Source organism: Anopheles cruzii, chromosome 3 (genome assembly GCF_943734635.1).
Source record: "Anopheles cruzii chromosome 3, idAnoCruzAS_RS32_06, whole genome shotgun sequence".
Lineage (NCBI taxonomy): Eukaryota > Metazoa > Arthropoda > Insecta > Diptera > Culicidae > Anopheles > Anopheles cruzii.
This window is the reverse complement of record NC_069145.1, coordinates 3067899-3092330: the sequence shown is the minus strand read 5'-3', so window position 1 is coordinate 3092330 and position 24432 is coordinate 3067899. Positions and strand designations below refer to the sequence as shown.

The 24432-nt window shown below is 50.3% G+C and overlaps 3 protein-coding genes across 3 annotated transcripts; 2 read left to right on the top strand and 1 right to left on the bottom strand.

The window, feature by feature from the left end:
• Nucleotides 1-248: 248 nt before the first annotated feature.
• LOC128274832 (uncharacterized) lies at nucleotides 249-2769 on the bottom strand. Its single transcript, XM_053013150.1, has 3 exons — nucleotides 2740-2769; nucleotides 1128-1350; nucleotides 249-334 (listed from the first exon to the last, which is right to left on the bottom strand). Exons 1-3 carry the CDS (start codon nucleotides 2767-2769, stop codon nucleotides 249-251), a joined length of 339 nt encoding a protein of 112 aa, XP_052869110.1.
• A 2515-nt stretch (nucleotides 2770-5284) lies between these two features.
• Nucleotides 5285-10960, top strand: LOC128272233 (girdin). The gene is made up of 8 exons (XM_053010005.1): nucleotides 5285-5348; nucleotides 6066-7075; nucleotides 7146-7443; nucleotides 7514-9301; nucleotides 9384-9622; nucleotides 9688-9763; nucleotides 10040-10323; nucleotides 10387-10960. The coding sequence occupies exons 1-8, from the start codon at nucleotides 5298-5300 to the stop codon at nucleotides 10886-10888; spliced, it is 4248 nt and encodes a 1415-aa protein (XP_052865965.1). The 5' UTR covers nucleotides 5285-5297; the 3' UTR covers nucleotides 10889-10960.
• A 1484-nt stretch (nucleotides 10961-12444) lies between these two features.
• LOC128273582 (probable trafficking protein particle complex subunit 2) lies at nucleotides 12445-13042 on the top strand. Its single transcript, XM_053011578.1, has 2 exons — nucleotides 12445-12591; nucleotides 12694-13042. The coding sequence occupies exons 1-2, from the start codon at nucleotides 12502-12504 to the stop codon at nucleotides 13027-13029; spliced, it is 426 nt and encodes a 141-aa protein (XP_052867538.1). The 5' UTR covers nucleotides 12445-12501; the 3' UTR covers nucleotides 13030-13042.
• Nucleotides 13043-24432: the final 11390 nt, after the last annotated feature.

Genomic DNA, 24432 nt, shown 5'->3' with positions numbered 1-24432 from the left:
ACTTGGAGGAACAATGAGGACACTGCTGGTATTCGTCCTCGTTATGAATTTTAGCGTGTTGTGTTAATGCGCTTCATAAGATTTTACGCCAGTATGAATATTAACGTGGTTTGTTAAGGTGGATAACTGTGAGAACTTGGAAGGACAGTAGGGGCACTGATGCTGTTAAGATGCTTAGTGTTAAGAAGTAAATATACAAAACTTGTATATTTGAGGCTTTTATTCACTCAAATGCTAATGGCTGAGGGTTATGGCCCCATATCTGAAAGCCCGCCATCCTGGAACCTCTCCATCAGACGGATGATCTCCTTATACAGCCGCCGCATTTCGGTATCTGGCCGATTACCAGCATTGTTCACCGCCATGGAGACGTACGACCCCAGGATATCGGACCACGTAGGGTTGTTATCTTTCTTTAACCCCTCTTCGATCACCTTCAGGAGCCTTTCCAAAGTATCCCCGCCGGGATAATTATTTGACCGAGATGTTTCCTGTGCCGTGGGTGGGATGGCCGTACCTCTTTTTGATGATGATTCCGCCAGCGTTTGTGATCCCATGTATGTTGCTTCCATGTTCTGAAAAAATATTATATGTGTGTTAATAATGATATCAACTGACATCCTTTTTTTTTCTACGTCGTACGTCCTGGTGACTTATAAAGTATTTGCTTTATCGAAGCATTGAAGCCCTATCCCGAACATCCAACAGGCCTATCAAAAATAACATATTACTATCGGCTGTGCAGAGCTCCAATCGTTATTGAAAATGTTTTTGGAATTTTGGCATGAAAGTCTAGGGTTTTCGCTAGACCAATAAATGGGATTACAGCCGGTAAAAGCGAAACAGGTTGTAAATGCCTGCATTGTCCTGCATAGTTTTTTGCGCAGGGACAATGAATCGAGGAGTCAATACTGTCCCGCTGGAAGTATCGACAGAATGCAAGGCAACACAATTTGTCCTGGTGGCAATTCCAATTCCAATGTTCATAGTGTACATAGTGTAATTGAAATAAGAAAAAAAAGTTACCTCACTGTTTGTTGAGATGTCCGTTACATCCGAGGCTCCGGAAACCTCTCCAGCAGGAGCCAAAAACGATAGCCTGTCGAAGGCAAACCATCGTATCGTACTTGCCGGCTGGTTTTCTAGCCTTCGGCGGTTTTTATGGTATGAACTTTTCAGCACATCCATCTTTTGGCGCACCGCTTCCGTTGGTAGCTGCAGCTGGGCAGCAACTCGATTCAACGCTGCATTCTTCTTGGAACGATGTTTAAAGTGCACGTGCTTGCTGTTCCACAGCAGTGGTTCCTCCTTCATAGCATCAATGACTTTAAACATCAGTTCACGTGTCCACTAAAACAGAAAACAGACAAACAATAATACTCTATCGGCCATCTCCATAATCCTTTAAAGCGGCTCTTACCAGAACTCGTTTCCTTTCGTAGACCACGCGCTCCGATCTATCGATTCCGTTATGGCTCGCCATTCTTTTCTGCGGATAACATGAATAACGACTTTTTCTTTTTTACCATCTTAAAATTATTTTCCGCATTTCGCACTTACCTTTCCCGAGTAAGGCGTTTGTTGCGTTGGATATGTTGTGGAATAATGAGGACGGTGGTGCTTATGTTTTTTACGATGGCTGTTAAGGTCATCCTGTTCAAGACCCATAACATCATTCGTTGTTTGCAGCTGCTTATCGACCTCTTCGTACTCTAATTTGGTTGCAATTGGATTTTCCTCTGACTCGAAAAAATCATCAGGTTGGTCAATCAATTGCAAAAGGTGCGCACCATCTGGTGCCGTAACTTCAGTTTTGATTAACAATTCTGTGCCAACCGTTTGTTCGGCAGAGTGGCCAAGATGGTCTTTACAGATATCTGCGGTTCTGGAAAATGATGTACTGTTGATGTTATACCTTTTAATATGCATCAAACACCAACTTACTCAACACCGTCCTCTTGCTGAATGAATGCCGAAGCTTCCATTTTCACTACAATCGTCTATTTCTGAGCAGAACTTTTGTAAATTCGTTTACTTTGCAATTGTAGAATAAACAAACTTTGCTTCAATGCTTTCTGCCTTGAACTACCGAAAGATTTTTGACAGCGTCTGTCGTCGTCGTCTACACTATGAGAAACTGGGCAAAAATGTATGGCAAGCCAAGAAACTGTCGATCTTTAGCTACCCAGCAACTGTCACTCTTTTTGCTGGTGAGCTACTTTGAGTTGCCGTTGAGTTCCTCTTGTTTATGGGTTATTTTCCCGATTCGGGGTTGATAGGGAATATTTTTCGATTTGACAGTTGGTACGGGCAGCTTTTTTAGCATTCCTTTCGATCATTTTATTTAAACAGTTTCTATGATTTGGGGTCAGAGTTGCTTCCGATTTGAATCGGAATTGGGGTATTCCATTTATTAAAGGGATTCCGTCGTGGTCTACAAAGCCTGGTGCATCTTGTTCGATGTTTCAAAAACCCATTCATTTTTAGCGTTTCGTGACATTCCAGAGAAGAAGCCACACACAATTCGCGACATTCGCTCCGGAAGTAGAAGCCACACACAATTCTACCAGTTTTCCTTACTTTTGGAGCTGCCGATCAGATTGACTTTTTGCACCGACTTTGGAGCAACAATGAAGAGGCCGCTACAACAGCGAGCTGTGCGCACTGCACTATGTGCCACCACGTGCCGACACGCTTCGCCAGGCTCCGTGGGCTGGTCATGTCATGGAAATAGCGGACGACGAACCAACCGATATGGCAGGATTGCATCGATAGCGATACTAGAACGGCGGGCGTAACAAGTTGGTGAACGAAGGTGTTGCAGTTATTACTTTAAGACAAACGTCGAAAACCAAGAATAAGGTAGTGTTTCTTGATGATCCTTATTTTCATTTTATTTTAAAAGTTCTTTTCCACATTTAACTGCTTTATTCATTCGTTGTTTTAAAAATGTCTTATTTCATTCACAGTCCAGTTTTTCCCAGAATAATAATGTTATTGGGTTGATTCAGCAATCATACAAACCCATACTTGAATGTACAATGAAGATTAATGAGGTTCTTTCCTCTTATGAATTTTGGAGTGACGTACTAGATTGCCTGATTGGCTGAACGCTTTGTCACAGATTTTACACTGGTATGGCATTTCGCTAGGGAATGTGAACGGATGTGAATCTTTAATTCTGATGAGCGGGCAAACTATGAAGGCTTATGAGGACTGTGACGACATGCACCCTTGTTGTGAATTTTCGAATGGTTTGCCAGTCTACTTGATGAACAGAAGCCTTTATAACAGATTTCACACTGATATGGCCTTTCGCCGGTGTGAGTATGGATGTGAATCTTTAGATTAGATAACTGTGCGAACGTCGATGAACAATGAGGACACTGATACTGCAGGTCCTTGTTGTGAATTTTCGAATGATGTGCCAGACTGCTTGGTGAATAGAAGGCTTTGTCACATACTTTACACTGGTATGGCCTTTCGCCGGTGTGAGTACGGATGTGAATCGTTAGATTAGATAACTGTGCGAACGTTGATGAACAATAAGGACACTGATGCTGTTGATCCTTATTGTGAATTTTCGAGTGTTGTGCTAGTGTCTGTGTCGAATGGAAGGCTTTGTCACATACTTTACATTGGTATGGCTTTTCGCCGGTATGAGTGCGAATATGAACCTTTAGGTTATATAACGATGGAAACTTTGAAAAGCAATGATCGACCTCTTCATACTCTAATTTGATTGTAATAGGGTTTGCCTCTGCCTCGAATAAATCATCAGGTTGGTTGTCATAAAATTCATTTGTCCTGTTCGCTTGATGAGCAGTGCAAATCATCTTATTCAAGTGCAAATCCTTCGCTACATCCGGCGAGGTAACTTCCGTTTTAATTAATATTTCTGTGCCAACCGTTTGTTCGTGAGCAAGAAGATCTTGAGTGATTTCTGATTCGTACTTCGCTGTGTTCTGCTGTTCAATCAGTTTATCGACCAAATCATTTTTTTCATTGGATCGCCAGCGAAAAAGATCCATTTTTTTCAAACGAGATTCGCACATGGTGCACAAATACAATGGAACTCCAGGCAATGGCTTAATCTGTAAAAATATGTGTATCATAGAGCAGTTGTTCTTGTAGAACAGGGTGGGATGTCTGTTGTTGCAATTTTACTACCTGAAGACCGGTGAAATCGAAAATTTTTTGTAGTTTATATTGCCCCGAATTGTCGTTCGATAGAGGCTTCAAAGCATCATTGGCCGACAGGCACCATCGACATTTTGCGCTTCTGGAAAATAATTCGCTATCATACCTTTTAATATTTATTAAACACCGACTTACTCAACACCATCCTCTTGCTTAATAACTGCCGAAGCTTCCATTTTGACTGCAATCGTTTATTTAAGCGATTTTGTAAATTCATCCACTTTGCACGTGTTTATTAAACAAAGATTTGGCTTCAATGGATTTTGCCGTTTGACAATCCGTCAATTTTTGACAGCTCCTGTAGTTTGAGTGGCCCTGAGGGCACTCATTTGGATCGTTTTATTAACGTATTTTCACAAAGCTTCTGAAAACAAAGCAAAAGCAAAAACATAAAGACTGAAAACTATTGTTATTTGGTTCAATTCAAGTAAAATTTGACGGTCGGACTTCCCCTTTGAAAGTCGAACTTTGCCGATTGGCGTTGCAATCAACCCAAGATGTGTGTAGATTATTCATGGTGTGATGCCTTTTACTGATAAATATTCTTTCCTTACGTCATTGAATATTCACTTTCAGGGTGTTCGAAAGTATGAAACGAATTAAGGAGATCGTTGCTACCACCGTTTTTAACCGCCTAAACTAACCAATTCAATGTGTCGGACTGTACCAAGTCTGTCGGAGTGCGTTTTGGCATTCGACCGCAGCGAGTGCTTTTTCGTTTGGGCTGTCACAACACTGAGCGATGAGCACCTTTTTTGAGCGTCTCGTAACGTCAGGAGAGACATTGCGTGAAAGCGAAAGGTGCCTGCGACAAAAGAAAATCGCATTCGTGCTTGGTGAGCTGCGTGTGTTTGTGTGTGTACGGCAAGAAAAAGGATTTCCCGCAGTCCCGCCGCCTGCGGAAATGGTTTGATCAGTTCCCCCGAAAACCCTCTTGGTTCGCGGTTCGCGAATGCAGCTGGAATGCACAGTTACCTGCGTGAGATTAGCTAAATGTAATTCCGTCATCGTCCGTCCGTCGTTTCGTGCGATAGTTTGCATGCTTTTCCGTTTTGTGTGTGTGTTTGCGCGTTGGACGAATAAAAAACGAACAAAATATGTCGACCAGCGAAATCGAAGAGTTTGTAAATGGAGCACTCGTGTCGTGGGTAAGTTGGACATTTCGCGACCGTTTTACGGTTGGTGCTTGCGACAGTCTGGGGTAGAACTGGTCCGTCGCCTATTGCCCCCATCCGTCGGGTCTGAACGAATGGGTCTAATGTGAATGATTCGAAAGATTCCTGCTTTGTATTACATCCCCGTAGCCGCTTGGTCTCGCCCCGTCCATTCGTCAAACACCTGAATTTCCAAAAACGGCCTTATTTCTGTCCGAATTAATAACATCGTTTCAAAGCACTCCGTGATGGCGCTGTCCAAACATTCGCCGCGGCGCATACCAGCGACCGTTTTTTGCCTTCGCTACATTATAAATAGAGGACGGGTGGTGATAGAAAAAGGGCATGAAACTGAATCTCCAGCGGCGGCGCGCCGATGAAGTTGCACTGGCTAATGTCTGCGATCCGTAAAGCAACCACTTCACTCCGTTGCAAGGCCAGCAACCAGCAACAACCGATCATTTGTGGGTGGCTGGTTTTTGACCCTTTTCTTGAAACGCTCTTGAGCGCCAAACTGAAACCAAAAAAAGGAAAAAAAACACCAAGTGAAGAAAACCATGCCAGTCAGTAAGGTCGCTTCGTCGCGCTTCTGGGTTGATGGCCGAATTACAAATTCCGATTCCATTTCGCAACGGAATGGTCACATCTCCGGTGGGTGGGTTTATTATTTATTTATATATTTATATCGTTTTGTGGTTTCTTTTCGTTTAGATTGAGTCGTGCTTGCCGCGGCATGAAATCATTGCCGGGTACGTGTCGCTGCTCGACGGCACCATACTGCACACCGTGTACCTGCAGATTGATCCGGAACCACAGAATCATCCGGCCAAGATTCGCAACATGGACGGGCTGACACCGCTCGCGACGGCCCGGACACGCAACTTTGATGCGATCGTCAAGAACCTGCGCAACCTGTACGACGAAGAGCTGGGCCAGACGATCCTGACGCTGCCGGACTGTTCGATCCTGGGCCACTCACCCGAGACGCGCGGCGGTCTCGAACAGATGAAGCTGCTCATCACGCTACTGCTGGGTGCCGCCGTCCAGTGCCCGAACAAGGAGATCTTCATCGCACGCATCAAAGAGCTGGACGTGAATACGCAGCACGCGATCGTCGAAGTGATCAAGCAGGTCACGGACAGCCAAACACTGGTCCTGACGCCCGAAGCGGTCGATCAGCTGCCGCCGGAACTGATGTGCAAGCATTTGGTGCGGCTCGCCAAGGAACGCGATCAGTACCACGGCAAGTGGATGTGTTCGCTCATCACCGACAGCGAGCAGCAGGCACTGGTCAACAGTTCCAGCTCGAAGAGCAGCCTCCACAATGCTTCCTCCGCCTCGACCAGCACGGCCAACACACCGTCCACAACGTCGGAAAACAACCACCTGGCGGTGGAACTGGCGGACTACAAGTCGAAGCTGCGGAAGCTACGGCAAGAGTTGGAGGAAAAAGCGGAACTCCTGATGGAGGTGAAGGAAGAGCTGGACCACAAGTGCAACCAGTACGAAAAGTTGCGCACCGAAAGCCAGGACTGGTACTCGGAAGCACGCCGGGCCGCTGCGTACCGGGACGAGGTGGATGTACTGCGCGAACGCTCGGAACGGGCCGATCGGCTCGAGGTTGAGGTGCAAAAGTTGCGCGAGAAACTATCCGACGCCGAGTTCTACAAAACGCGCGTCGAGGAGCTGAGGGAGGACAATCGGATGCTGCTGGAGACAAAGTGAGTGCACACAGGGATGCGCGTGTTATGGCCAGGCGCGGTTTTAAACGCCTAGTTTCTTTTCCGATAGAGAAATGCTCGAGGAGCAGCTGCAGCGATCGCGGAAGCGCAGCGATCAGGTGATGACGCTCGAGGCGGAAATCATCAAGTTCAAACAGATGCTGAACGATATGAGTCTGGAGAGGGACGTGGACAAAAGTAAGTTGCAGGACTTGCTGGAGGAGAACGTACAGCTACAGCTGGCCACGAAGAACCTGATGGCCGGATCGGATGCGAACGTGGCGAACCAGACTCAATCGGACACGGACACGGAAGATTTTCCGTCGAACGACAACAGTTTGTCGGAGCAGTTAACGACCAATGCGCAGGTGAATTACGCCTCGCCGTGCTTGCGGCGTACTCGTACTGTAGCGTGCTGCTTGCTTTCTTCTCTTTCAGACGCGTGCGCTCAAGCTGGAGCTGGAAAATCGTCGACTTCTGGCGGCCCTCGACAGCTTGAAGGAAGCGTCGTTTCACGAAAATTCGAACAAAATTCTCGACCTGGAAAAGGACAAAAAGAAGCTCTCGTTGCGGTTGGAACAGACCCAGGACAACTGTAACCGGTTGGTGCAGCAAAATGGCGAGCTCGAGGTGGTGTTCAAAAACGCACTCGAAGAGAACAAGAAGCTACAGGATGCGATCGATTCGAAGCAGCAGATGATCGACCGGCAGACGCACGATCGGGAGCTCGATCGGATCCGACAGATCGATCTGGAGAAACAGATCGAGGCTTTGGCGAAGGACAAACAGCGGGTGCAGAATCTGTTCGAAAGCATCCAGCGGCGTACGATCGATCTGGAGCGATCGATCGACAGCAAGAGCAAGGAAAGTGTGCAACTGAACGAGCGGCTCAGGGAGCTGGATGACACCCGGAAGGAGCTGTACGATCTGCGCGGAAAGTGCTCCACCGTCGAGCGGGAAAACGGAAACCTAACCAAGGAGCTGGTCAAGTACAAGGAGGTGCTGGAGAAGTGTGAGCACGACCTGGACACGGCCAGCGGCCAGCTCGAGGCGAAGGAGAAGGACATCGAGCAGCTCGCGCGCCAGGTACAGGAAGGCTCGAGCGTGCTCTTGAAGCTGCAGGAACTGGAGAAAGAAAACCAAGAGCTGCTGTCGCAGCAAAAGATGCACAGCGACACGATATCGACGCTGCAGAAAGATCTGTACGATGGCACGATGGCGACGAAAAAGGTGAAACAGAACCTGGAGCGGCTCGGGCTGAACGAGAGCGAGCTGGAGCGGAACGACCTGAACGTGGAGGTGTTTGTCGAGAAGCTGTGCAAGAACCCGGAATCCTTCAAAACGGTGCGCGAGATTGTGCTCAGCGTCGCGGGCAAAGACCATCACGGGCCGCTCGCTGGCGGGTTCGGGTCCGGTGGCACCAAGTCAGCCGACATTTGCGTCCTCTGCCACCGGCAGGAGATTTTTACGGTGGAAAAGAACATCGAGTTCTCGAACTGCGACGAAACTGCACCCGTGCCGTCCACCGAAACGTCCGGTCCGTCGGAGGTCGAGCTAAAGCTGGAGCAGTTGAAACAGGAACACTCGTCCGTGTTGCAGGCCCACGAGTCGTTGCAGGAGGAAAACGCCCGCCAAAAGGTGAAGGTTGCCACACTCGGGTCACAGATTGCGTCCCTGAACACGCAGCATGTCGCGCTGCAGCTGGCCAACTCACAGCTGGCCGTCGAGAAGGACATGCTGGTGAAGCAGGTAGAAGCCAAACGGCAGCAGTACGAGTCGCTGCAGCATGACTACGTCGCGCTGCAGTGTCTGCACGAGCAGCTGAGCAGCGACTACGATGCGCTGAACAGCGAGAAAGAACTGCTGAAGAACACGATCCGCGATCTCAAGACGGAGAACCGCGATCACCGCGAACGGACGGCAGCGCTGGAGAAAACGATCGACGAACTGCGCGCCGAGCAGCACTCGATGAAGGACGGGCTGACGAACCTGAACAATCTGCGCGCCGAGCACTCCAAGCTGAAGGATGACTTCCGGTGTCTGTTTACGCAGAGTGAGCGCGTGAAGCAGGACTACAAAAATTGCCACGATCAGTACCGGGCGTACCGGACGGAGAACAGTCGCCTGAAGCTGCGCAATACCGAACTGTCCGGAGAGCTGACGAACAAGAAGGAACAAATCAGCAACCTCGAGATCGAGTACACCAAAATACACCAAAGATGCGAAGTAAGTGCGGGAGCGGGTCAAGTTGTCGATGGGCTGGCCGTTTATAATAATCCATATTTCTTCGGGTGCTGCGCACTCCCAGATGTTGTTCAACATGAACGCCAGCCTGGACATTGATCGGCGCACGCTGATGGATCACGTTTCGCAGATTCTGGCCCAATACCAGGAGCTGCTGACGCACTCGCTCGAGGACAAGCAACACTACCACGACGAGGAGAAGAACTTCACCGACAAGGTGAACAACCTGAACCGCCAGAAGGAAAAGTTGGAGGAGAAAATTATGGAACACTACCGTAAACTCGATAGCTGTTCTCCGAAAAAGTGAGCATCGGCGTCGCATCAGCTCGTGACAAGTTTGACCCCAACGCATTCTACTTTTCTTCTAGGAAACCGTTTGGCCTTAATTTGGTGAAAAAGATGCGTCGAGCCGGCTCGGAACTGATGAATCGCGTTCCGAATAGGGTAAGGATGTTTAGCGCAGTTGTAATATCTTTAATAATATCGCGGTCGCTACTTGATATCTTTTATTTCATTTACTCCTTCTTTTCTATCTCTCTAAAATATCGACCTATTCCTTGAACGACAGTTTACTGACTGACTGCTAGTCTTGTTGAACATTACCTTTTTACCTATCTTTAGCCTACTTTGTTCCTATTTGGTTTGCGATGAATATTCGCTACACAGTATTGCGCTGCGCGATCACCTAACCATGTTTTGTTTCACAATTTGTTCCCCCAGAATCGTCGCTCGTGGGTTGAAGAGCAACGTCTCACGCAGAGCCAGTGCCTTTCGATGGGCTCCGAATCCGGTGGCAACGAGTCGGACAACAGCATCGAGGAACCGAACTCGGTGGCATCGGACACCAATCTTCTGCAGCGCAGTTCGCAGCTGCGCCAAAGCTTGCAACGGAAACCGAACAACGAGGCACTCAATGCCACCCTGCTTCGCGGTGGAATCCGCAGCAGTCTGCAGTCCTCCCGGCGGGACGACGTAAATCCGGCCCATCGTAACAGCTTCCAAGGGTGCGCGGTGCTCTTCGCTGGGCGACACATCGAACGTGCACTAAAATGTCCAATGTTTTGCAGGTTCGATACGGCAACCGATGCGCTGAACCTCGGCACAGCAGGCACGCGACGGACGGTCTATCTGGACGATAAGATTGTAAATTCCGGCTCCAGTACACCGACGGCGACGGCGACGACGACGGGCGTTAATCCATCGCCACCGCCCTCGAACTCGACCCCCCCACCACTTCCCCCACCGCGGCCAGACAACCAAAATAGCGCACCAAACAACCAACCGGCCGGTGGCGGTGAACCGACGTTTGTTTTGCTAAATCGAATCTCCACCACGACGACGACGTTGAAAACGGAAACGACTTCGAATGTGGTCCCCAGTGGTCCACAGTCCCAGCAGCAGCAGATGGAAGGGACCGCTCATGCGCCCGGTTCCAGTCCGGCGTGTGGGGTCGAGGACAGCAACAAGAAGGATGGTGCCCCGAACGGTGCGGGAAGCACTGGCGGCAAGAAGAAGGGGGATCCAAAAAACCGTGACAGTGCGATCTGGTACGAGTACGGTTGTGTGTGACCGGCCACCGACCCGCTCGGCCATCGACGGACAGGAACAGTATTCGCGGAAGCATTTATACCGAGCAATGATAGAGAGCGTGCTCAAGAAACGCGCAAATGTGACCCATTTTAGGTAGCAAGACACCGCACACACCGGCGTGTTGTTTGACCGGCGAATGGCGCATTTTGCCGACATCCACGAAAGCTAGGCCGCTTTGCCTTTCAATTGGTATACCATTTCTTTTTTATTGTAGAGACTACAAGTACAGACTCCAGTTCCCAGGACAACCCAGTATAATAGTGCTTTAAATAGGGGTGCCTTGTCGGTGCGAATGCCTTAAGTGCGGCAGAACGGAACGGGCAGCAGCTCCGTTGTATGACACGTGTAATGTTTGACCCGCTTGGTTCACTGAGTTCGGTTAGGTTTGATGCAAACTTCCCTACCGCGTTCGCGTCGATCACAGTTTTTATGTAAAGTATGCATATGTGTATTTTTTTTTGCAGCTCCCAAGTGGTGGCTCCTACTAATATCAGTACGTAAGAGGGTGCACCTGATGCTTTACCTTTTATCCCAAGTGCTTAACCTAACTAACTAAACTAATACAACGAATCAGTTACTGTGTACGCTAACATAAGGAATCTCGTAAAGTATCTCTTCTTTTATCGATATACATGTATACTTCATAAGAGTACCGTATTACTTTGCTTTCGCCGTAGTGCAGTAGCTCTCTTTTTCCGTGTTAATACCGTTGGTATTCTCTTCTGGCACAGGTGAAACCGATTAGCACGGCCACACCACAACCAGTACGATCACTACCGGGGTGTTTGATTTGTGATAGCACATAGTTGTTTCGTTGAAAAACGTCTTGTTTCGTCCATTCAAGTATTGAAGTCATTGTCGGTGGTTCGTTCGTCCACAAATGCCGTTGATACTCCTTTTTAAGCGTTACGTTATGATCAATCGACAGAGCTTCTTCTGAGCAGAAACGGTGAACAAAATCAAAAACACATCGACATAAGAACATAACATGTTTCCTTCCTTTCGCCCTTGTATGTACGCGTTTATTGTAATATAAGTAAAAGTCCCTAACAAACCTACTACAAAACAGGAACTGCCCCCGGGCTGCACGCATTTGTATTTAATCATTTTTGCCGGGCCCTCCCCAACGCCAACTCCCACGAGAAGGGCAGTCGAGTGAGTTTTTAAGTGAAATAAAGCTGTAAAGTTATACCTTTTGTAGTGTTTTGATGATTACTATTAGAATTGCTAAGTGAGTAATAAATAATTTGTTGAATTATACACTTTTAAGCAACGTTCAGAACAACGCAGGTTCACGACCGTATTAGAGTAGAAGGATCCCTTTGTATCTGACGTCTTCTGAAAGCCGCCGTTACGTGTATAAGGTCAAGTTCGAAACTTCACATGTGCCATCGTATGTCGCTTGTTAGTTGAACGGCGGGCATATGAAATTCCAAACAAGTGCAATTGTTCTCGGTTTTGTTGTACGTCCCGTTGTTGTTTGTCGGACAGACTGGTTTGTCTCGCACTCGCATCGATGTAAACAAAACAAGTTTCTCTGTACGCAAAGAGCTAACGTGTTCGCGGATCGTTTTGAGGATTCCCTGGAAAAGATGAGCAGCAGCTATTACTTTGCAATCGTCGGGCACAACGATAATCCCATTTTCGAGACGGAGTTTGTGACGGTCAACAAGGAAGCGAAGGTAGCGAAGTGACTTTGATCGGTGGTCGTTGGTTTGGTCCTAGGCTTAGCTCGCTTTCAATAATGCTCCCTCTGTTTTGCTATGTCCCACTTTGTTCACCAGCAAAAAGAAGATCATCGCCACCTGAATCAGTTCATCGCACACGCGGCCCTCGATTTGATCGATGAGCACAAATGGAAAACGAACAACACGTACCTGAAATCGATCGACAAGTTTAACCAGTGGTTCGTATCGGGCTTCGTAACGGCGAGCCACCTCCGGTTTGTGATGGTCCATGACAATCGGAACGATGAGGGTATCAAGAACTTTTTCAACGAAATGTACGAAACGTACATTAAGCACTTGATGAATCCGTTCTACGCGCCCAACACTGCGATCAAATCGCCGGCGTTCGAAAAGAAGGCCCAACTTTACGGCAAAAAGTTCCTGGGAACTTAGTCGTATCTGGCGGCAGCCCCTGTGGTGTGCATTCTTTTTTGTTCCGTTTGGCAAATGTCTGTTAGATAGGTTATATTACTCAATCTTTATAATATAGTATTAATTATATCAACTCTATACCAAACCATTATTGTTTCTTGAGGAAGAATACTGCCTCATTATCCGAAAGCACAAGGCGGCCTTTCGCCACAGCGTGATCGGGAAACGGAATCGCCGCAACCGTGTTTGACACGGTCGTTTGGAAGTTTGCTGAAGTGATTAAATAATTGATGTTCTACACTGTACCTCTGCCAATTACTAACGCACATACACGCATCACGCTGTGCCCTTTCATGCGGACACCCGACGCCCTACGGCAAAAAGCCACCTTGTCGCAGACTGTAGGACGATGGCGTGGCAAAACAAACGCGAGGAACTTGATAAAAATAAACCTCCCGTAAGTGGGGGTGGGGTGGGATGTTGGTCGTGTGTCCTGGTCGAGCCAAGGATCGAACGGACGGCCATAACGCCGCTCGCCGCATCGGTCGGTAGTCCTTTGCTCTCGCTCAACCGAGCACACTAATTCGGTTTATCCGGTCACGGTTGAGAAAAATGGCGCATGCTGCGGCAGACGAAGGCTACTCCTGAAGAAGAGAAAGAGAGAGAGATGCGCCGTGTGTGGACATTACTGTGCATCGGATCGGTCGTCCTTCGGCACAGCGGAACGATGGATCAACCCGTCCGCAACGTGGTCACCCGGCAACAGGTAACCTGGCCCGGAGCTCCAGATTAACGCTTTGATAAATTTTCATTATGCTACGATTAAAATCATCAAACGATTATGCGCAGACGGTAACTCGGGGAATAAAGGGGTGTGTGCCAGGTAACGGGGCATTGATTATGATGAAACAGTCCCACGGACTCGCAACATCCTTGCCACGGTTGGCTACGGAACCGCTTCCACGAAGGCACGCGGGTACATCTGTTCGTGGCAGTACATCTCGTGCATCCCACGGTGTGTGCGTGGGCCTTTCGTTACAACCTCCGGGGCTATGGGCCGCAAGGGGACGGAATGACGACACGGAAAGGCTACCAGCATCGTCCCAGCCCTCGAAAAGCGCCTATCAACTGCATAACTACGCAACGAGCCGGTACACACCCCCGCGTAGAATGTCCTTTTCAATCGCAGGCGGCCCCGGTCGATCTCCTATCAGATGTCCCACAACGCCCAGGTTAGTGGGGTGGTCCGTCGTTTTTTGTGAGAAACATATTACGAACAGAAATATCGAGCCCATCGCCGCACATCGTCGTTGAGTCGGTCGAGCGCGGACGAACCTGGGACCAGGAATGCGTTAGATCTTGAACGGGTTGGGATTCAAGGAACGATTAATCGCGTCAGTGAGCGTGAAATTCATGCACCTGTTGAATTTACCTTTCCCGCGGGGACCCATTCCGCCTTGGGATGCATTTCGTCAGCCTGCACAGCTCATAACCGTGTTAATGTCAAAAAATTTCTCTCTGTTTGAGGAGTCATTTATTTTAAACTTAATTAAAAGTACATTAAACTTACTAAAAACTAAACATTGGTTGCTTACAGCGGTACTGTCAATATTTTGATAGTTTGCATTTTACTCTAGCTCGACTTGTTGCAAAACACCGACGCCTTATCCGGAGGTCCACAGAAATACTTTAGATCCTTTAACAACTTACCACAAACATCACAAACGTCTCTGTGGATTTGATCGTCATTTCAGCATTTCCTTTGTAATGCAAACCCAATTTTTTGCGTGATACTCCTATTCCCGATGCCATACCGATTGATTCCGTAAGTCGGAGTGTTAGTTTTGAAACCTACCAGGCGTCTCCATGCAAACGATCTTATTCACCGGAAGTAGTTAATGCACAGTTACAACTATTTAGTTTATCAAGTATTAAAATCTGGATGGCATCGGTAATGGCATCTGGATACATAACCTCAAACCAACACCGGAAGTCGCCTTGATGAACAACGCTCCCTTAGCGGGTTCTATAATTATCGATGTTCTTGAAGCACTTGAAGTACCCGGTGGCGTTGCTTATATCTGTTTTACGATTGATACTAATATAGCCATAATATGGCGTCCATCGTCCTAATAAACCCTAAGAATAAAGAGACACGGTGGTCAATTTTCCATGGCCCCGGCAATGATTGGGAGTGTGTATTTTCTTTTGATCTTGGCGCAGTCGAGCGAGCACCGCAAACGGTCCGAGAGGTTTGCGTCCGGTGTTGCAAGGACACGTTCTGTGCGCCATTCAAAGGGTTCAAAGTGTGGTTTTATTTTTACGCCACCCGTTGACGAGTGGTTCCGGGTTCTGGTGCGTTTAAAACGGGTTCCGCTGCTCATTAACTACCGTTCCGGAAAAGTGTGTGACGCCATGCTGTTGCTATTGGGTTCTGAAGTGTACCGGACCAGATATCCTTGTTCCGCTTCACCTCCGATCCGGCGGGGCGGCTCCCGCCGGCGAGCGAGGGTAATGAGTGCAAAAGCGTGTGCAATTATTATCGATGCTCCCGCGTACGGTACCCGTCAACGGGTAAGATTCTCCGCGCTGAACGGAAGGATTCGATCACTCCTCGAACCCGGACTGCTCAACTGGCCGTTGTTGATTAATTACCTCTCGGTGTGGATGGATTGAGCCCTATATGCCCAGCTGACCATGAAATCGAACAATCACCTCAGGCGCCGGGATGGCTGAGGTCACAATAAGAAGGTCCGAGTATGATATTTTGCACGATTTTTCCACCATCGCCAACCGGGGGCAATCACGATGCTCTGGCATGATTGCGTTCGGACCCAATGGTCCGTGAGGCATGCGACCCCGGGCTACGGTTTATTTTTAATACCGAAAACGCACTATTGGCGCAGAAAGTTCTGTTTGGCTTAGTGCTACATTTTGTACAATAAATTCTGTTTGATTTTGAGTGAAACCTAGGCGAGCGCCGATCCACCGTGCTGCAGGTGCTCGCTGAACGCTTCTTGAAATGGTCAGCGCTAGGCAGTCTCCGTTTCAAATCGTTTAATTAGCAAATACTTGGAACCGGAACACTGCATGACGGACGCATAATTAAACCCCAGGGTACTTAACTGATTAAGATCAACAGCGAGGCGTGCGCTCCGCCATCAATCCGCACAACTTAGTGATTAATGCATATGGCGTAGCTGAGAGTGTACATCATACGGCGAGCGTGAGAGAGAGAGAGAGAGAGTCAAATAATCAAGAAGATGAGTCACACACAGAAGGCCGGAATAATGGCGATGGCCCCAGCCCTCTTAGGTGTTCCATAATTTACTAGCAATTATTAATATCCCGAAGAACGTGAGAGTTGCAAAAAAAATACAAATCGGCAAGATTCCTTCTCAGATCGGAGTACCTTACAGTGATAAATTGGAAACTAAATTCAAGTTCAATCGATACGCGTCGTTCGGCCAACGGCACACTTTAATGTCTTGTGATGGAATGCCGGCAACGGAGAATGGCTCGCAAAGTCCATCGCCGGGCAGGGGATTTTCCCCAAAAAGGGACACCGTACCCTCACGCCGCTTGTATTTATTTTGCCTGGGGGCGAAAAGCGACAAAAAATGGGCTTCATTTGCTAAAAAGTTCGTTGAATTTTTTCCACCTCGAAATAGAAACGAAAAAAAAAAATCAAAGAAGGCGATGCATTAGGCGGTGCGTTAGCAAGAACGGCAATCGGATTGGCGGTTTGCTTGGCCGGTCTACGTTTTCTTAACCCCCCAATTTGCCGTCGATGGGTTCTCGATAACTTTTGGCCCGGCTCAGACCAAGCCCGGCCACAGACTATATCGGTTTGTGGACAAAATAGTCCCCGGGGGCAATAAATTCGGAGCGCTTGCCACCGATAGCCACCGTACCTCCGCACGGCAGTGAAATATGGAGGCACAATTTTCAAAGTGCCATCACCGTCAACAATAGGCGACAAACGGTCTGCTGTCGGCAGCGCGAAGTGAAGGCGGTTCTCGCAAAGAAACAGGTGGCGAAAAGGCAACGTGAAACAAAGCCACAAAACGCACCGCGAGATCACCGCTTTGAATGTGATGAGTGAAGGTTTTCAATTTTCCACCGGCAAAGAGGGGACCGAAAAGAGAGATGGAGGGAGCGAGAAAGAGACATTTATTAGCGAATTTCGGGCGGCTTCGGTCGGTCGGTCGATCGTGGAAATGCGAGGAGAAAATCCGAACCGACCTTTGGTGTGTGAGAAAACTCATCTCAGCTCACCGTGAAATCTCACTCACCGAACACTCACCACCACGACCGCACGGCGGCGTTGCCAGGTGCGGCCTGTGTAGTGGTGGGAAAATTCGTGGAAGCATGCGCTACGATAAAGGAAGCTTCGCTCTTGCACTCTCTCGCTCTCTCCGCGAACCACTTGGCCAGACCACCTTTGTTTTATCGGATACTCCTCGCACTATGGGCCCGTTCCTTTGGGGCGTTATTTTTGGCCGTTTGTTGTCGCTCCACGCTCACGCTCTCTCTCACACACTAACACACAGAGAGTGAGGGTTTTCCCCGCCACCCGAAGGAACCGCGGACGGAGTGATAGAAAAAGTGGCCGACGCCAGCGCTTTCGGCCACATTGCACACGTGTCCGTCGGACGGATCGGATCGATCCTCGATCGACCTTCGTTCCCCCCGGGGCTTCCGGGTGTGTTGGTTTTTCGGGTGGCTTTTCCGGCCGTGGCCCTTGTGCCTGCCTCCTTGTGACTTTGTGTGACCGTGTTTGTGTGTGTTTGTGCGCTCGCGAGGGCCGCTACGTTGCAACTTTGCCAGTTCATAGGCGCAAAATAGGCGAACCAGGCGCGCTTGGCGCGGAGACAACGCGTCATCCGGTGAATCAACGCGGTTTCCGGTGCCGTCGGTTGTCAGGTGATAATTTTTTGAACGTTGCATAATTTAACACCGAACGGCGACGGTGGAAGTGATTAGGTTCGGGGTCGCCAAATGAAGAAATGTCTCGACCGTTTGGCGAGATCTGGCACAAAGCGGACCGGAGTCTCGTGTGTGAGATAAACACTCGTAGATACAAAAATATATAGAATATACATTCGGGCGGTCGGAGCAAACGGTCCGTTTCCTCAGCTTCCGTTCCCGCATCGCAACCCGAGAACCCATCCCGCCCCCCGAGTACGGTCAGTAACCGTGCGCCGTTCCGCGGCGATGAAACGTTTATAGCTTTGCGAAACACAGCAGGTGTGGGGGTCATCCTCATTTACACCCCTACTGGGCCGTGCACTCTCGCGTGCGTGTGTGTGTGTGTTCGTGTCCATCTCATTACTAAAAAACAGAGAGGTGTGCTGGCCGGCCGCCCACTGTCCAGCTGGTGTGCTGCGTCCCCACGGGGGTTTCACTTGCAGTTCTGACTGCCGTGGTGTGTGTGCGTGAACTGCGTCGGTTGCGCCCCGTCGACTGCGTGTGTGTGTGTGTGCGCCTAGTTCACGGCCGTCTACGATCGGGAACCGAACCGCGCCGAGCCGACCGTCGGGAGCAGAGTAGCGAACGAAAATAACACGAACTCTCTGGCGCCACACACAGCGAGCGAGTTGGGGAAAAAGGTGGATGATTTCAACCGATTCATGGAATTTTCATCGCACAGTCCTTGCTTTACGATCGTCCCGCTCGGTGCTGCTCGGTGCGCCCGTCTGTGTGTGCCTGTGTGTGTGTGTGTGAGGGGCTTCAGGGCGTTCGAAGGATTAGAGTAGAGAACCCCACCAATCTCGAAGGCAAAGAACGGGATACCCCAACAAGAAGAAGATGCACTGGACCAAAGGGGCAACCTAAGAACCAACACCACCCCCCGCCAGGAACACGTGAACGTGGTGACGATAAGGTGGTTACTAAAGCAAGCTTTTGCCTCTAACGCAACCCCACGGTGAGATCGTCCCGTATCGCGCTTCCCATTCCGAGTTATCCGAGTTGGAGTGGCGCATCCTGATTCCTTGGCGGTCCATCGGTTAAACATCCTTTCGGAGAAGGAGACGAACAAAGTGGACCATGCCGTCCGTCGGTGTAAGCCATACTTTTCCACACCGACCCGTGTCCCACCGGACCCCTGCCTTCTTCCTACTTCTTGACCCCCACGGTCGGGTTGGTAAGAATCGAGTAGCCGTCCGGAGTACTGGCATGGCGAGTGAAAGTGCTGTTTGATGCAGTCGGTTCGATGTTGCTCCGTGTGTCAATGCGTGTGCGTGCGTGTGTACGTGTGACCTCCTGCAATGGTTCACACACCGAGCCAGAGAGAGAGAGAGAGAGACGGAAAGAATTAAATTTTCATCAGCAGCACACATACACATCGCCAGCAGCACACACCTGCATGCATAATAGATGGAAAAGTTGTTGTACGTCTTTTTTGTGGCTCCCGATGTGCGCGCTCTCTCTATTCACGCCCCGACCGACCGACCGCTTGAGTCCTTTCCCCCCCGGTGCCCTGTTCCTGCGTGGCTCTGGCGGCCCCCCACGAGCTCCGTTGGCCGAGTCCGTACGTGATGAGTGGGGAAGATAACGTGCAGAGGCGAACGTGTAAGATGAAGTACAGCTCCTGGTGGAATTTGGCGAACGATAAACGGAAAGTTTTGATGAATTGAGATGCATAACATTATGGCCCGCCGCAGGCCACCCCACGTGGCCCCCCCCGGGGGGGGATTCCTGCGCCCGTTCGGCCAGCCAGCCAGCCAGGAATCTCGGGAGTCGGGGTTTGTTGGCCGTGATTAAAATCAACTATGCGCTTGAGCCGCATCGTTTTGTTTGTTCTTCGTCGCTGGTCTTCGGCTCGGTCAGCATTTAATCTCTGTCTCTCTCTCTCTCTCTCTCTGGTTTTCTTTCAGCCGGTTCCGCCACCAAGTTGGCCACCTTTTGCTTGGCACTAGTTCGCTCTGTGTGTGTGTGTGTGTGAAACATTACCAAACAACTGAAGAGAGTGCTCGTGGAGTGCGCGATTTTCCGTTACACCCGGTCCGGTACGAGTCGAGAATTACAGTGCGTACCGCAAAAAAAAAACGGGACAGTGAGTGACAAATCAACGAGAGGGTCAACGTTGCCCACGTCGAATATCGTAAGTATGCGGCCCGGGGTTGCCCGGGGTTACCGGGGAGCGTATAATAACATAGTTTTGATCCACCATAGTTCCAAAAGTTCGCCCCAATGCACGGGTCCTTTTTCACGGGTTTTTAGGTCGGTCGGGTCGGGACCACATTTCATGCTCCATATCTTACGCCCACCCCCCTGGCAACGACATTTGTAACGTGTTTTGGGGCCCAAAGTGCCAGAAGGATGTCGCGTCACAACAGACGCTAGACGCTCTCGGGGCCAACGAATCGAACCGTTACGAATGGACTGCGCGTTACGAAGATGCGACCGAGCGAGTGGCAAGCAGGCGGGCCCTTTGGAAAGTTTGAATTATATTTCCCCAGGTGTCTCGGAACACCCTCTCGGTGCTCGGGTGGGGTGTGTTTGGTAGGAAAATCTACTTCCATTCAGTGGCCCTCCCCCCCAAAAAAAAAGGTGCGGTGCGGTTCTCTATCATCCGGCCCCAGCTGTACCCGTTGAAGGTCGGTCCTTTTGGTCGGTCGCTCCCGCTGTCACGGTGTGCCGGTTCTGGTTCTATCAGTATCAGAGGTTCGGTCCTCGGTGTGCCGACCCGAAATCCGACCCGTTCGTCATTGTTGATCCCGCACCGCGTGCGTCCTTGATATGCCGAAAACCCGGGGACACGTGACAAACACACACACACAGGAGACACCCGAAAGTCCGGGCGCGACCGGATCATCCGGCGGCGCTGGGGTGTTTTCGCCAATTATCCAAAACTTTTCCAACAATCATCACAACCCGGGGCTGGGGGTTGCGACAAATGGGAGTTGGACAGTCTAATTTGGGCGGTCCTTGGGTTGGACAACAACAGTGTCATCGTCGGCGTCGTCGGGACGGAACTTTCACCGCGGACGATAACAACCCTAACGAGGGTGTGTAAGGGAGCGAGCGAGAGAGGTAGATGGTACTGGAGCGGCGCGTTACAACGAGTTTAAACAAACAACACAATCTGGGGCAGCATTGGCAGCAAAAAAAAGCGGAGGAAAAACTGGTTTTCCAAGCGCTCGCCCCATCGGACGTCGGGTGTCCATATCCATTTAATGTCCATTAAAATATTCCCCGTTCAGTCCAACCCGGACCCGGGTTCTGGTCGATGGAAACGCCCGATGTTTACCTTTTCCATCTAACACTCAAACACACTTCACTCACCAACACACACACAACGCCTGGCCACTGCGGGGACGTGGCCGGTGAGCATAAATATATACGCGATGTTTAGCCGATGGCCACACGGCGTCCGCCCTCCCGTTTTGCCCCCGTACTTTGCTCGCGCGGGGTCCGCGGGGACAATCGCGGTACAGGTTTTGTGTTTCAGCAAAAACGGGACCGAGCGCGGCCCGATGGCGGCCAAAAGGATACGGCGCAAGTGTGTACAGCGAGAGCCCCAGTGAAAAACCCAGTAGAAGCCCAGCCCTTTCAGCGATCCGTAAGTGCTCACGGAGGGGTGCGCCACGGTGGGTGCTCCCTCTCCCCGGCCGGGTAATGGGAGAAAGGATTTTTGCTGTATTTTTTCCTCCGCTTTTGTAGTCGCGTTTTTGCTTCGTGCCCTTTTTGCCGTCGCCGGGACTGCACCGGGATGCTCTTGTGGATGAAAAGTCATACCAGCGAGCGGCAGTCGGTTCCTTGGCACGCTCCACGGCAGGGGCGTGAGGGCCAGGGGGGGGGGGGGCGCGCGGCAAGCCGCATGCTGCTGCTGCCCGCTGGTTCGTTTCTCACGTTTTTGTGCCGGGCACGGGCCGGGCCGGTACTCACAGTATGGCCTGGCCTGGCCAAACGATTGTGGAGCTGGAGATTTAGGATTTGCCAGATTGCAACCTGTCACATGATGGTGAGGACGCACCGGCTGCCGGATGGGGCCCTGAGTCGGAGCAGCTAGGGGAGCTTCACTTGTCCCAGTTTGCACCTTTGGCATTGTATTTTTTCCAGCAGCCACAGACAGATCGGCGCACGCTAATGTTATTCATACGCGAGCGCAAAGAGGACGTAAGCGGATTTTGATGGTCTTCATGGGTACATCTTTTTCCTGGGTTGCTTGTTTGTTGGCCCCGGCGAGGGATTCTCTCCGGGACGAATCTTGTTAATTTTCCACCGCCAGCTCTCGTAATCCGTTTTTTGCCCCGGCACTGGCTGGGCATGCTGTCAAACATTCGAACGTTCTCATTAAAACGTCCACACACAAACGCGGGAATCGTTGGGAACGCCAGACGCCATGGACAGTTAATTGACGATAGTTTCCTTGTGTCCTTTGTTTGGCCCCGGTGGCCTTTCGTTTCTCGTGTTTGTTCGTACTCGTTTCGTTTTCGGTTGCTTTGATTGTCAAGTTCAACTAGATAATGACTGAATTAGATCTAGATCAGTTGGAGCGACAGCGAAACTGATCTAGTCGAACAAGATGCGGCACCTGATTGGTTGTAAACAATCGCTTACTAAGACTGGATAAGACTACAGCTAGAGGACGATCCGGTCTCGGACGACGGCACATCGGTTGATTAAACCGGATCGTGATCCGTTTTAACAAGGATCCTTTATGCGGGATCGTAATTTATCATGTTCATTTTCTCTATCGTCCCGCCCCGTTTGCAGCATAAACTCGAAGAGAATGCTGGCGGAACAGAAAATGAACATAATTACGTATGGTTTCTAATGAAAAGTGATCGGCCCGTTGCTCGCTGCGGACCAAACATCAAACCGGGCGCCCCGGGATGGAGACGCCTGGTCGTTTGTGGCCTGCCGATGGAGGCGCCTGGTACGCCGTGGACGGCACTGAACGAACGCTCTCCTGTAATCGTTTTAGGGTGATAATGCTGGGGGGGGCCGGACAGAGACGGGGATGCTGACGCTCGACACTCCACCATCGCTCGGGCACCGATGACTTCTAATTTTCGGCACACCGTCACGGCCAAAGGTTCTCGCCGAAGCAACAACTCGGGCCCGGATCGCGGCTCATTCTCACCCACCCAGCAAATTACAATACGGACCCTTTTTGGGTGGGTTTTTTTCTCTTCCCCCGGTCACACCTTGAGCCCCGATGGGGGGGGCATCTTTCCTTCGCATTCCTTTGTTCGGATCTACCCGGAGCGTGCGCGCGATGTCGTCTTCCCATTTTTTTGCTCATTTTCCCAAAAAAAAAGTGATTGTTCGACGAGCGGAAGGAGTGGGGAGAGTGAAGCATTAAGCCAAAGGTGCTCAACCATCATTAACGCGTGGCTACCACGTTGCAGGCGGGGCTGGCAAAAACCGCGCCACCGAAGCAGCTGTGGTGTGGTGTGGCAGCAGCCGAAAATATTGTAGCAAAATTGCAAAATCGCTCGATGGAAAATCGATTCCCCGTGGCTCGGCTCGGCCCCGCTCTGGCCGCGCATCCCATTACGCATCCCGCGAACAGGCCTCGGTCTTGGCTCGGTTGGTGAATTTAATGCCATCGCGAGGCCGGCCCCGGTTCGGTTGGTTGTTTGACTAATGGAAACGGCTCGCGTTCGCAGGTCGCTCGTCGCCGGTCGCAGGATAGATTTCAGACCGGTGGGGCCAAATGTTGGGCCCTGGATCCTGTGCCAGTGAGCCACCACTGACTCCCCGAACCCGGGTGGGTAGAAGAGGAATTACATCAGCATTTGGCGTGCGTGGCGAAAGTCGATAAAAACGCGCGAAACGCGCGCGCCCTGCTTCGCGCTCTCTCGCGGGAGAATCGGAGCACATCGAGGTTTGATATTGTTTGCCGTGTTGCCGTTCCATTTGCAAACAGCATCCTCACCGGGGGTTTACGGAAAGAGTTCCTCCAATAAAAACGGAGCAAAAAGCACCCTCGAAAGCCTCCTCGGATTCGAGCTCGTCGGATCGGGTAAAACCCGTAACAGGTCCGATGTTAATTGTGACCACCACCACCACCACCAGCAGGGTCGGTATTTTATTGTGCGGGCAAACGGCCGCTCGCGCTTCGGTTCGGGCAACCACGACCGGGAGGGGGCGAGAACCTGGCCAAAGGGTGTCGTCGTTACAATATTGAACATTTTATGGGCCCCAGGGCTGGGTAATGTTTTCCGTTTTCTTGGAAAAACATCCACGGACGGCGGGGCCAGGACCCGGGCCAGCAACAACAACAACAACAACAACAAGGAGCACCATTCCGCGCCCTAACGAACCGTCGTCGGGCTCGATTGGTTCCGTCATTGGCCGCGGGCGACCCTGCGCGACTGATGATGGGCGGTTGCCGCCTCTTCAGTTTTATGTGGGCCATATTTTTGTGACCCATTTCGGTATTTTATTTATTCGTCGTGCTCCGCC